General features: G+C 37.4%; 2 protein-coding genes across 2 annotated transcripts; both read right to left on the bottom strand.

Moving 5' to 3' along the window:
• Positions 1-339: 339 nt before the first annotated feature.
• On the bottom strand, positions 340-1,101 carry LOC135194598 (uncharacterized). Its single transcript, XM_064220213.1, has one exon. The coding sequence runs from the start codon at positions 1,099-1,101 to the stop codon at positions 340-342; it is 762 nt and encodes a 253-aa protein (XP_064076283.1).
• Positions 1,102-1,281: 180 nt separating this feature from the next.
• Positions 1,282-1,815, bottom strand: LOC113403488 (craniofacial development protein 2-like). The gene has a single exon (XM_026644058.1). The coding sequence runs from the start codon at positions 1,813-1,815 to the stop codon at positions 1,282-1,284; it is 534 nt and encodes a 177-aa protein (XP_026499843.1).
• Between the last annotated feature and the right edge of the window lie 12,827 nt (positions 1,816-14,642).

Genomic DNA, 14,642 nt, shown 5'->3' with positions numbered 1-14,642 from the left:
GAATTCTGTATATTTTTGGATTACCTCGTCTAGAACTTGGATGTGGTCGTGTGTACTGAATCCTGATCTGAAGCCAGCTTGCTCTATAGGCTGGTGTGCGTCAATCGCTGCAGATATTATTACGAGCAGACAGGAGGCAAACAGTTTGTATAGGCAAGGCATTAAACTTATTGGACGATAGTTGCCTATATCCATTGGGTCTCCTTTTTTATACAACAAGATTATTTCTGATTCTGTCCATGAATGTGGCACGGCTTCCTCTTCTAATATTCTAATAAATAATATAATTATAGGCTTCAATAGTAGAGTTCTTGCAATTTTAATATATTCATTTGAGATTCAATCTTGGCCTAGGCTTTTTTCAGATTTAAGTTTTGTAATTTGTATTAAGATTTCAGGGCCAGTAAATTCGGGAGTTGGGGATTTATTCTTAGTTTGGTTGGTAGTTTTCCTATGATGTGTACTATTAGAATGGCCGTAGAGGTTCGCATAAAAATCTGTAGCAACCTTTATGATGTCCAGCCAAGTAGCAGCTTTATTTGAGCTCGAATGGAGACATGTAATCCAGTTCTTTGTTTTGTTCAATTCTTTATACGCCTTTTTTGCTGATCTTGACTTATCAATGTGTTTCTTTATAGTATTTATTCTGTATGTATTGTAACAACTCTTTATTTCTTTATTTGTAGTTTTGTAGAGCATTTTAAATTTTTCTTTGTCGTTCTTATTTAGTTTTATTTTGCTTTGTAATTCGTTACGTAATTTCATTAGTTCTAGTGCTTCATCAGATAATATTTTATTTCTTGTGTTTGTTTTTATATTTTTAATGCTGTTCAAGATAGTGTGTTCGATCTTCTGGCAGTAGTCGTCGGCTTTGTAGCTAGTGCTTGTCGATATAAGTTCAGGTATGTAACTTTTCAGATTTTCGAGGTAAGTATCTTGCTCTTTCAATGTTTTCAGTGTTAGTGATGGGTTGGAAAAGTTACGCCTATTTCTCTTCGTTACGTTCAAGTTTAATGTCGCTCGCAGCATTCTGTAGTCCGAAGCGAAATAGACCGATGACAGGATCTCGAACTTGGAAATAAGTTTTGGTTTTGTTGTCATGTCAAAGTCAAAAATCTTTATTCAATATAGAAGTGTTTACACTTGCTTATTGATTGTCAAAAATCTACCACCGGTTCGGAATTTAGCACCTCGGACCTGAGAAGAACCGGCGAAAGAAACTCAGCGGGATAAATATATTTTTTTTTTTAACCATTTTCCATGTACAATGATAATTATATTTTAGTTATTTGAAGCAGCCATGATATAATCGATTTCATTTTTTGTATTTTTATCTGGAGATTTCCATGTCCATCTTCTGTGTTTCTTCAAATTGAATATGGTGTTTGTGATTTTCAAATTGTTTTCGTACGCATATTGAATCAGTCTCTCTCCACGAGTGCTTCTGGCTCCATATCCGTATTGTCCAGTCACTGAGTGTTCGTACTGTTTCGGTTTCCCAATTTGAGCTTTGAAGTCGCCCATGGAGATTATGTTATCGGTCGAGATAGGGGCGTGAGCTTTAGCAAGGTCATCATAGAATATGTCGATATCTTCCTGCGATGAGCCTTCAGTAGGTGCATGCGCTTGTATAATGGCAAAAAGGTGCTTTTCCAGAGTAATTTCTAATAAACACACTCGATCTGATATTCCGATGAAAGTTGTAATGTTTGCTTTGTACTTTTTCTTAACCAGAAAGCCCACACCCAATTGTCCTTTGGTTTTACCGAGGTAGTACATAACATAATCGTCATCTTCGATTATATTTTCTCCCATTCGGCGGATCTCACACAGGCCCAGTATATCGTGATTGATGTTTTTTAAAGCTGCTTTTAACTCTATCAGTTTTATTTATTTATTTATTTATGTACCAACAAATATATAGACAATTACATAGACAAAAGACGTGTACAAAGGATAACTTATCTCTAACAAGAGATCTCTTCCAGAAACCCTGATTCTGTTGGAGATTATTTGTAAATTATAATTATGGTGTAGGTACAATATCAAGTATCATTTTATAGGAAATACATAGACTTTTGACTATAATTAATTATATTATATACTAAATACAAATAATACATAAATTAATACATATTTATAATATACATACATACAACTACATACATATAAAATACATATATAATAAAATTAACTTAAGTAGAAAGGAAGTGCTGCTTTACTCTGTTTTTAAAAGATCTTATGGTAACGTTATTGTGGAAAATATCATCCGGAAGAGAGTTCCAGAGACGAGCGGCAACAACAGTAAAGGAGTTACCGTAGAACGTGGTATTAAAAAAGGTACCTCTAGTGTTTTCGATGCCACACATGCGCGTACTGGTCTTTCACGAGGAGGACAAAACAGAAAACGCTCATGTAGGTAATCAGGGCTATCATGGTTTAATATATTAAAAAGAAGCGTTAATATGTGCAAGTTCCGGCGAAGACGGATAGGGAGCCACTTTAACTGACGTCGAAATTGAGAAATATGATCAAATTTGCGCAGACCGTAAATGAAACGAATGCACAAATTTTGAAGTCTATCTAGTTTGTCAAGTAGCTCTTCATTCGCATCAAGATAGCAAACATCAGCATAGTCTAGGATAGGAAGAAGGAGGGATTGTGCAAGTAAAATTTTAGTTTGGAAAGGAAGAAAATTCTGCAAGCGTTTTAAAGAATGCAGAGAGTAGTGGATACGTTTACTGACTTCGTTAACCTGAGCTCTCCACGATAAATTACAGTCTATGATTAACCCTAAACTAGTTACTTGCTCACTATAATCAATTTGAATTCCATCATAAACGATTGATGGTACAATGTCCCAGTTAATTTTGTTACGTAATTGTGTGCTACCTATTATCATAACCTTTGACTTCAAGGGATTAACAATAAGCCCAAAAGATTCCGCCCAGTTCTTAATTCTGTCGAGATCATAATTAACGTCAAGTATGGCCGAATATAGATTTGACAAGGTGGTGTGCTTGTAAAGTTGTAAATCGTCTGCATAGAGATGGTAATGAGAAGAAATAACTTTGGAAATTTCGTTAATGAAAATTGAAAACAGAAGAGGAGAAAGTACGCCGCCTTGCGGAACACCAGCAGATAGATCAGCCCAGTCCGAGGAAGCCTCATCAGACTTTACCATCTGCCGACGACCACGAAGGTAAGATTGGAACCAATCAATCACAGGCAGAGCAATGTTAAGTGAGCGAAGGATACCAAGCAATACATCAAAGTCAACTGAGTTAAAAGCATTGCTAAAGTCAAGCAAAATAAGGATGGTAAATTCTCTTTTATCCATTGCATAGCGAATGTCTTCAGTGACTTTGAGCAGAGCGGTGGAAGTACTGTGACCGGAACGGAAACCGGATTGGAAAGGACTAAGGAGATGATTATGTGTTAGGTATGCGGACAGTTGCTTGTGTACAACGTCTTCAAGGATCTTTGACAGGATAGGCAAAATAGAGATGGGACGAAATTGTGAAAGAGAAGTGGGATTTGATATTTTAGGTAAAGGAATCATATGTGCTAACTTCCAAACTGTTGGAAAGGTCTTGGATTCTAAGGAAAAGTTTAAAATGTGGGTAATAGCAGGGTTTAAATAATCGAGGATAGGTATTAACATATCCCGACTAATGTTGTCATTACCAACAGCTTTGGAAGTGATAGATAGGATGCTTCTCTTGACTTCGCTCTCTGTGATTGTATGAAAATTAAAAGGGATACAATCAGGCGTGATGGCATTCGCCATCTTTAACAATGTTTCAGCCTTTGTTGAGTCTGAAATTGTTAAAGGGGGAGTAGAAAAATGTTTATTCAGAGAGTTAAGATCAAATGTATGTTGAGAAGATTTTGAGTGATTACCCACGCCCAAAGATTTAAAAAATCTCCACATCTCTGAAGTACTCAGTTTATCTACGGAGGAGTGGATGAAACGGCGTTTTGCATCTCTACACATCCTATTGCAGAGATTTCGTAATTTTTTGTACGTCGCGATGTTGAGGTCAGTAGGATTCCTTTTACAGACTCTCTTGGCTTTGTCACGTTTTACCATAGCATTTTTAATAGTTTGAGTTAGCCAAGGTGCAGGTAGGTGTTTTACCCTAATTGACCTTATCGGAGCGTGTTTGTCATACAATTTTGTTACTGTTTCGTTGAAAAAGGCCACCTTATCATCAACATTCGTAAGCGTATAAAGATCAGACCAGTCAATACCAAGAGCGTCGTTACATAAATTTGTCATATTAATATTTTTCACATTGCGTCTTGAAATTGTTTTAATCTTGCGTTTTGAGAAGGAGAGCTTATAGCTAACGAAGAGTAAATCGTGGAAGGAGAAAGGAGCTGTCAGCTGCCCATGAGCTGACACATTGTGAGAGTTGGAAACAATAATAACATCAAGGAGAGACGGAGAAATGGGTTTCCGAGAGAGGAAGAATAGTGAAATTAAAAGAAGATACAATAGATTTAAGTTTTGTCGCTCTGTGGTCATTTTTCACAAGACACGTGTTAAGGTCACCCATTATGATCAAATGTTCGTATGAAGGAGATAGTTTCTCAAGGAGTTCTTCAAAAACGTTAAAGTAATTAATATGTAAGGAGGGACAATAGATGACCCCTAAGAGGAGTTTAGAGTGATGGGAAGAAATTTCTAGGAAGAGGTATTCAAGGGTGTTAGGAGTAAGGTTTGAAGATTGTTCTATTATCTGAAAGGGTATATTATTTCGTAGGAAAATACATACACCTCCCCCTCTATAAGAAACTCTGTCATTACGTATTAGAGTGAAATCAGGTAAAGAGTAAAGAGTCGAAGGAAGAGAAGGTTTTAACCATGATTCGGAAACTAGGATACCATCGACCTGCACGTTGCTAAATGATGCGAGAAGATCAGAGTAATGTGCCGGAATGCTTTGCGCATTTATATGTACAAAATTGAGACAGTTAGAATTGGGGGTAAAAATTGAATTTAATTGTGAATCGAGGGTGGGAACTTCACTCTCAAAAGATTGATTAAGGCTGGAAACACTATGAAAATCATCAGAGGAGCATGAAAAGAAATCGTCACTAATACAAGCATCACTTAAGTCAGACATATAGATATACAATAAATATAATATGTATGTATAAGTATATATATACCTTAACCTAAATACAAGAAAATAACAAAAATAACAAACGAAGAAAAAAAAAAACTATTAAGACATACAACTAATCTCCCACATTATCTGGCCGAGACTTATTAAAAACATCGAAAATATACCATAACAGTGTTTGTCACATACAATAACCATCAACAATATCTAAGAATTATATCTAACAATAATAAAAGAAAAACAAACTCAGACAGCACAAATTTTATGAAATTCTTGGTAATAAGTACATATAATAATTTTAAAATATTCGAATAACAACGAGAGAAATTATAGATATCTAAAAAAAAAAAAAAACCAATCAACTTAAAAATATAAACATTACTGAACGGAATATCCGAACGCTAATCTGCTGTCCGGCGCGTCAATGTCAGTTGTCAAACTGTCATTCGTATCTTTGAGGTTAATTTGTGCTGTAAATATAACTTTAACAACAATTTAAAGAATTTGAAGAGATTTTAAACTACCGACGTACAGATAAGAAAAAATAAAAATAACTTATTATTAAATGGCAGCGAAACGCCAACTATATGGACACATATATATAAAGACGAGTGACGTAATGGATAGCAGACAGGAATTATGGACATATATGAGAAACCTTTACTTTGTAGTAATTTTAACCCGCCGAGATCTCGTTTTCTGGTCCGATGCACTGGAAACTTGAGGAAACTTTTCGCAAAGATCCTGTAATTCGGCAGACGTGATGATCTTTTTGCGGCTTTTATCTGGAAGCGCGACAATAATTACCCCGTCAGATGTCCAGCAATTTTTCAAACCGAAGTGTTTTCGAGCTGCAATAAATAGTTCCTGCCGGGGCTTGGTCAAAAATTCCGATATAGTAACTCCAGAACCTTTTAAAGATGTTTTAGAAGTCCAAACAAGATTTCTATTCTTTGTAGCGATAAAACGAACCAGTATAGGTCTTGGTTTTTCTTTCTTTGAGCCAAGACGATGACAGATATCCAGGTGTGAAGAATCGATACTGGTCAGCTTTAATTGGTTGTGCAGCACGGATTGAATCCTGCTCTCCACTTGCTCATCAGTACTCTCCGGCAGACCATGAAATAGCAGTACTCTGTTACGAGATCGAGCTTCCTGCACATCAAAACCCACTGAAAGCAGCTGCAGTTGCTGACGAAGCATACCGAGTGTCTTCCAAATCACCTCTTTAAAAACAGCATAGTCGGAGGCAAGAGAACCAATATCTCCAATGGTTGTGGACGGTGATTTAGTGCTTCCTTGTGCTTGTGTTGTCAGTGAGAGCATTTTGTCGAATTGATCCAAACGGGATTCAAACATTTTAACAATGTCATCCATATTCTTGCTGAGTTGGCTATGTAAATCCATTGTTCTTGTAGTAATGTTGAGAATTGTTTGTGGACCAGGTAATGTGGGAACTTATGTTAACTTTTTCACTTCATAAATTATTATTTAAAGAAGAATGTAATTTTAATGAAATAAAAACTTAAGAGCAAAATTTTTAGTTGTTGATATTTCGACCTACCCGAAACTATCTTACTTTAATGCTAGGAGTAAGCCTATAAATTGGCATTCCTACTTTGATTGTCAGAATGGAAGGATCAAGCACACGATTAATTTTGTATCAGTATTGATTGTGAAATAATCTAGGATAAATAAACCATTGATTGTGAGGAAAGTTTTTGTTTTATTCCAACATTTCAGAAGTGGGATTGAACAAGATTATTTTATTTTTGAAATCTCTCATAAGGCGCGTAAGGAAAAGTTTACGTAAGTACCGCTCTTGTAAAAATATTATTTTAGGCATAGATTTTTTTTTTCCCTCTTCTTCTTTATATATGTGAATTAATGAGTATTTTTTTTTTATCTGTTAAAATGTTCTTTACGAATAACTATACAAAATAAATACATATATTTTACTTATGACCCAACATAAAGTGAAACAAATTTAAATGGTAAAATTATTCAACGTTAAAGTGTCTTTAAAGCTCAAAATAACTACTATTTATTATTATATTATACTATTTATTCCCTTTCATCAAGACTTAAATTTACTTTTTTTTAAGCTCCAGATGGAGACCGATTTATCGCAACAGAATGTTGTTGACATGCCAAGACGTTCGATGAGCGTATGTGAAAGGAGACGTTCACGAAGTAAAAGTTACGTATTTCTTATGGACGAAAGCCAAAAGATTTACGAAAGTTCACGTTCGCGAAATAAAAGAAGCAGACAAGACGGCGAAGGGTATCATACCTTAACAAAATATCGATACCACAGGTCTCGTCGCTTGAGCGGTGAGCATGAGCAACGCCCAGGCTACTTGGTTGGACGTAGTCCTTCGGGCGTGGAGCATCAGCAACGCCCGAGCCACTTTGTTGGACATAGTCCCTCAGGCGTGGAGCATGAGCAACGCCCGAATAACTTTTTTGGACATAGTCCCTTAGGCGTGGAGCATGAGCAACGCCCGAGCCACTTTGTTGGACATAGTCCCTCAGGCGTGGAGCATGAGCAACGCCCGAGCTACTTTGATGGACATAGTCCCTCCGGCGCGGAGCATGAGCAACGCCCGAGCCACTTTGATGGACGTAGTCCATCAGGCGTGAAACATGGGCAACGCCTAGGCTATTTTACTGATTATGGTCGGCCAGGCGTGGAGCGTGAGCAACGTCTGAGAGATTACCAATATAGACAATACCTCAGACGTAATAATGAACGCGGGCGTATTTCTCGCATTCACTCTGGAAGATTTATGATAAGAGAGCGTGACGATGAATATGAGCGAAATCACTCTTTTTCTAAACTTGACGAAATCGATGATACGAATCTTGCGGAAAACATAAGGTACAAAAAACGATCGAGATCACGGCATGATTCGCATCGAATTCATCGGAACTTGGAGAGTTCTGATAGCAATTCCAACAATCATTCTTACAAACAGTCAACCAAACAAGGCAGAAATGAAAACAATCGAATGCAATCTAATAGTATTGAAGATGATAGCAGTTCTGCCCAACGTATTATTGGACAATTTATTGAAGCTCTAAAAGGAAAATCGAATGCTCACAGCATTTCCTCAGTGTCCAACGTAATTCCTGAATTTGATCCACTTTCTAAATCGCAAACGATAATAAGCTAGCTCACAAAAGTGAAAGAATGTGCAGAGATATATGAGTGGGACGAACGAGAAGTAATTCATTATGCTCTACCAAAACTAACTGGCTTGGCAAAATTATGGTATCAGAGCTTACCGACTGTTAAATATACTTGGTCAGAATGGAAAGCTAAACTCATCGAATCTTTTCCATCTAGAGAGAACTATGCAGTCTTATTAACTGAAATGCTTGCGTTAAGAGTTAAATACGGAGAACCTTTGGAACAATATTATTATGCAAAATTAAATCTGCTGAACAGATGCGATATATCAGGGAGAAAAGCTGTAGATTGTATTCTATCCGGTATTGAGGATAGGGTAATAAAATTGGGAGCACAAGCCGTACAATTCAAAACTCCAGAACTCGTACTGAAATACCTGAAATCGGTTAAGGTGGGGCAAACGAAGGAGCATTTCAAAATCTTTAATAAAACAGGTCTGGGAAGTGCAAACAAAATTTCAAGCAACAAACCTCCGATAAGGTGTTTTAACTGTGGTGTGGAAGGCCATCCTAGTTTTAAGTGTCCAAAACCACTCGAGAAGTGTAATAATTGTTTTAAAATTGGTCATCGTACTACAACTTGCCCAATTATGGCAGCAACGAAACCTTTGGAGAAGGCAACATATACACCTAATAACGAAAAACATGTTTCATGTAATAAATTAGAGGACCAGATTGATGCAGAGATCACAAGAGATAAATACGTTATAACTATTTTGGTAAACAAAATCCCTCTAACTTGTTACGTTGACCTAGGAAGTGAATGTACAATTATATGTTATTCTGTTGCTTTAGCGTTAGGATTGCAACTTAATGATGACAACCTTCCTATGATGAGAGGTTTAGGTGGTAATTTAGTGAAACCAAAAGCTAAAACCGTTGCTGAAATTGAAGTGCAAAATATATTAGCAACGCTAGAAATATTTGTAGTAGATGACGAAGTTTTAAAATATCATGTATTACTAGGCCACTCCTTCACGGAACGACCTGATATTTACATCACAAAGACTCCCACATGCTTAATATTTGAAAAAAATACGAATTACATGTTATTTCTTATAACACAGACAGATTTTAATATTGGTACTGGTAATACAAAAGCTGTACCGATAATGTGTGACAGCATGTACAACGGGAGGGTATACGTGAATGGTACACTTAGATGTGAAATAGGGAGAGAGTACTATCTTTTTCCAGGTGAATATGAGATTCGTAACGGTACCGGCAGTTTATTGATTCATAACTTATCGTCTGAAAATATAGAATTCAAGAAAGATATTCTGATGACTCGCGCATTACCCGTGAAAGGCATCAACGATGTATGTAATTTATCAATTGTTATGAACGATCATAGCAATACAATGGTCAATTGTGGAGAGACTATAACTACAAGACAAACAGCCCAATTGAAAACTTTATTAGAAGAATTTAGTGATCGTTTTTCGAAAGGACTTAAAGACTTAGGATTTACCACGGTAGCTGAAATGCAAATTAAATTGAAAGATTGTGATCCTGTCGTATATCGTCCTTATCGGCTGTCACATACGGAACGAGCTCAAGTTCAGGGCATGATACAAGAAATGCTAGATTCAAATATTATTCAGGAATTATCATCACCATATGCTAGCCCAATAGTTCTAGTTAAAAAGAAAAGTGGAGAAAAAAGACTGTGCGTCGATTACAGAGCCTTGAACCGTAAAACAGTGAAAGATCATTATCCAATACCACGTGTCGAAGATCAGCTGGATCTCCTTACAGGTCATATATTTTTTACATCATTGGATCTCGCATCTGGATACTACCAAATACCGATATCTGAGGAATCTCGACCAAAAACAGCTTTTGTAACACCTGATGGACAATTCGAGTATTTACGGATGCCGTTTGGACTAGTTAATGCGCCGTCGGTGTTTCAGCGCACCATCAATAAAGTTTTAGCGGATGCAAAAGTAAAGTTTGCTATGATCTACATGGATGATATCCTTATTCCAGCTCATACTTTCGACGAAGGAATGTCACGCCTACGAAAAGTATTAGAACTATTACGGGAAGGTGGACTTACGTTAAATCTCAGCAAATGTAATTTCTTTTACAAAAAAATTGACTTTTTAGGTTTTGAGGTAGGAAGTGATGGTATTCGACCCGGTAGTAGGAAGACAGACGCAGTAGCAAAATTCGCACCCCCGAAAAACCAACACGAGGTACGTCAATTTATGGGCCTTGCCAGTTTCTTCAGACGGTTTGTCAAGAACTTTGCGATCATAGCACGACCCTTAACCGACCTTCTACGCAAGAATTGTAAGTGGGAGTGGACATCGGAACAAGTAACATCATTTGAAACTCTTAAAAGGGCGCTTGTCAACAGGCCAGTTATTGCCATTTATGACCCACATGCTGAGACCGAAGTACATACTGATGCATGCAAGATTGGCGTAGCAGGTGCCCTGTTACAAAAGGACAAACAAGGCTTATTACGCCCAGTTTCTTATTTTAGCCGGAAAACAACAATAGATGAGCAAAAATTGCACTCATTCGAGCTAGAGACTCTTGCTGTTATTGCGTCACTAAGCCGGTTTCGCGTATACCTCATCGGAAAACCCTTCAAAATCTATACAGATTGCAACGCTCTAAGGACAACCCTTACGAAGCGAGATCTGGTACCACGCATAGCACGTTGGTGGATTCAATTGCAGGAGTTTGACTGTGAGATTGAATACAGGGAAGGGAAAAGGATGGCTCACGTCGATGCTCTAAGCCGCAACCCATTTGAAGCAGCAGACACCGAAACACATGTTTTAGATGTATTTAATATTGAAACAGATAATTGGCTCAGCACTGCTCAGATGGTTGATGAAGAAATTTCATCAATCAAAAACATTCTTGAAAATTCAAACAAAAACGAAAATCTTGACGTGACAAAGAATTTTAAATTGAAAAATGGTAGAGTCTATCGTAACACAAATGCTGGATTACGGTGGTTTGTACCAAAAGCAGTGCGTTGGCAAATTTTAAGAAAGAACCATGATGACATTGGACATTTCAGCTTAGATAAGACTTTAGCCCGAATAAAATCATCATATTGGTTTCCTAATATGCGCAGATTTATTAAAAAGTATGTGAATGCTTGTCTAGAATGTGCCCATCATAAAACACACGGTGGACCTCGAGAAGGATTCCTTCACCCTATACCTCGAGTAGATAGACCATTTCACACTGTGCATGCCGATCATCTTGGACCCTTTGTTCGTAGCAAACGTGGAAACTGTTACTTGCTAGTGATTATAGACAGCTTCACTAAGTTTGTGAATATTACTGCAGTAAGAAATACGAAGGGAATAACTACAATGCGAACAATGAAAGATCATATAAGCTATTTTGGAACACCAACAAGGCTTATTACAGATCGTGGCTCTTGCTTCACGAGTCTGGTTTTTAAGAAATTTATTCAAGGTACTGGGATCAAGCATGTTTTAAACGCTGTGGCAACACCAAGATCAAACGGCCAGGTCGAGAGATACAACAGGACAATCCTAGACGCACTATCTACAAAATGTCACGGAAGGGATGATAGAACATGGGATGAATACGTACCTGAGATCCAAATAGGACTTAATACAACAATAAATAAAACAACACAAAAAAGTCCTTGTGACCTTCTTTTTGGTTATAATGTTATGAATACATCAGAATCAATTTTAAATGATGTTTTGGAAGATACAAACATAGTTGCGTCATCTAAAGCAGTACAAAACATGAGAAAGGAGAGCGGAGAACGTATAAAAATGCAACAAATAAAGGATAAAAGTCGTTTTGATAAAAAAAGGAAATCAGCGCTCCATTACAGAGAAGGGGACCTAAAATTTTGCCGAATGATATATATCTGGTAGAAGACACTCCAATTACGAAGAAAAAGAATCATCAATACGAAACTGTTGTAGCGGTCGATAAAATATCCCCTTGGTTAAATCTTAGCACTCACTTTGAGAGTTCCACAGATAGTCAAGAAGACGATAGTAATAGTGACGATAGTTAAAATATAAAGAGTGAGATCTAGTTACCATTATTGTGTCTTACATATATTCGTATATTGTATATTAATAGGAATTATAGGATACGTATATAATTAGGAAATATATATATTGTAGGAATATAGGAGGGTAGTAGTGGGAGGAAGTGTATTTAAAGGACGGTGGACGGTAGACAGGTCTCTTTTTGCTATCGTCTGTTCGGTCGATTAGTGTCATATTGTGTTATTTTGGTAATCTATTGTGATTAAGTTTGTTAGTGTCGTGTTGCTAGGGTTAGTTTTAAAATTAAATTAGGAGAATTGTTGTTACATAAATTAATTAGTAAAAAAATGTCGAATTGGTGGTGATTTTGTAAATTAATTAAATTGATTATCGAGTTTTCTGTAATTTTGTTTTTTTAAAAAAAATCCCTTCTGATCTGGTTTCTAAGATCAGAAGTGGGATACTTACTTATTCAGCCCACTAGGGCTTGGCCTAGCTCATAATCTTTTTTTTTTCCTTTTGGTTTTATTAATTTTTTCTTTTTGAATTACCCTCATGTATTTTTGTATTTTTTTTTTCTTTTCAAAAACAAATTTATAATTTTCTTAATTAGTTGTTTGGCTGGATTATTTTAAATATCGTGTCGTATTGTTGTTAAGAATATTTGTTAGAAAAAATAATTAAGATTAGGAATAGTGTGTGCTGAGATCGAGTGATTTCGAGGTGAGTCTTTTTGATCATTTTTTTTTTGAAAATGTCTGAACGTGTGCTTAATCGTAGTCGCAGTGATAGTAATCCTCGTCGTGATCGTTGCGATAGTCAGGGTAATAGGTCCCGCGAAAAATCTCTTAGCGAGAATGATATGTTAAGACTTGAGATTAAGACAATGATGTCTCGACTTAAGGCGTTAGAAGGGAAGACAAGGACTTCACCCTTGCCGGGACCATCGTCTGGTCGTACATTAGCGTATACCCACGACCGCGAGGAGGAAAATGTGATAATCGCTAGTGTCCATGGTAGGCAACCCTCGCGACAATTACGTACGCCATCGCATGAGCGTGGTAGGTCCCGTGCATCCAATAGGGCGCGACAGCTGTCTCCGTTAGGCCGCCGTTCTGCTTCACGTTTGCCTTCGCCACAGCGTAATGCAACAATCCGTGACCAAGAGCCTCGCCAAAATTCACGACCGCGTTCGACTATACCGCCGTTACAATCCACAGGCCTAGGAGTAAGGGACGAGGGTATACCGTCGAACTCGATACAGGCTAGCGTTAACGATTACATTATTAGCACCATACGTTCGATTAGCGCGGCGGGCAAATCATCCCAGCATTATTACATATCAAGCTTTGATCCAAACATACATAACTTTAATGATTGGTGTCTAGAAGTAGATCGTGCAAAAGTTTTAAATAATTGGACCGATTATGAATGCCTTTCACGAATAGGGAATTGTCTACTAGGCGATGCGAAATCATGGCTCAACGAATGGGTCTCCAGCGATCGTAGTTGGACAAATTTCAAGAAAGAGTTTGTCTCTCTGTGTCCTAAAGTACCAGACTTCGCGGGCATATTGTTCGAAGTAATGACGAAAAGCTCTGATGACTACCCGACATATGCGGAATACGTACACCGATCGTTGCTTCGTTTGCGTATAGTACAAGGGCTTAGTGATGAGCTTGTATCAGCTATAATAATTCGGGGTATAACTGATCCGAATATTAGAGCTTCAGCAACGAACGCTAAACTTTCACCTAATAATTTAGTTGAGTTCTTTTCGATTTACGTTAAACCTACTACAAGCAATACTTCTAAACAATCGTCCTCGCGTCCCGATTTACAAAACAGTACGATGGGTAAACGCTCTATGGAATATTCACGTAAACGAAACCTCAGTGACGTTAGGTGCTACTCCTGCGGTCTGTTAGGGCATAGACAGGCTTCATGTAGTAAGAGAGCCAGGCTAGAGCAACCGTCGAATAGTTCGTCAAATAGTGAAAGGGTTATTCAGTCAACTTCCACATTTGTACCGTCTAGACCAGAGCCATGTACATATTGTAGGAGACCAGGACACAGCGCTGAAACTTGTTTTGCTAAGCAGCGTGCAGAAACTTCGAACAAAGAGCGAATAAATTTTTGCAGCGAGTCTGTCCAGCCAGAGATGTCATAGCGGCTACTATACAGAATCAGCTGGTCGACGTTCTCATTGATAGCGGTTCTTCTGTGTCATTAGTCTCATCATCGTTGCTAAAGTATTTCAAATGTTCCTACACACCAACATTTCGAGTTTTAAAAGGCTTAGGTAGTC

This window comes from Vanessa tameamea, chromosome W, assembly GCF_037043105.1.
Source record: "Vanessa tameamea isolate UH-Manoa-2023 chromosome W, ilVanTame1 primary haplotype, whole genome shotgun sequence".
In the NCBI taxonomy this organism is placed as follows: Eukaryota; Metazoa; Arthropoda; class Insecta; order Lepidoptera; family Nymphalidae; genus Vanessa; species Vanessa tameamea.
This window is presented reverse-complemented; position numbering and strand designations above follow the sequence as displayed.

Bases quoted from the DNA above. Each gene is read 5' to 3' on its own strand.
- LOC135194598 (XM_064220213.1), bottom strand. From the start codon at position 1,101: ATGACAACAAAACCAAAACTTATTTCCAAGTTCGAGATCCTGTCATCG.
- LOC113403488 (XM_026644058.1), bottom strand. From the start codon at position 1,815: ATGGGAGAAAATATAATCGAAGATGACGATTATGTTATGTACTACCTC.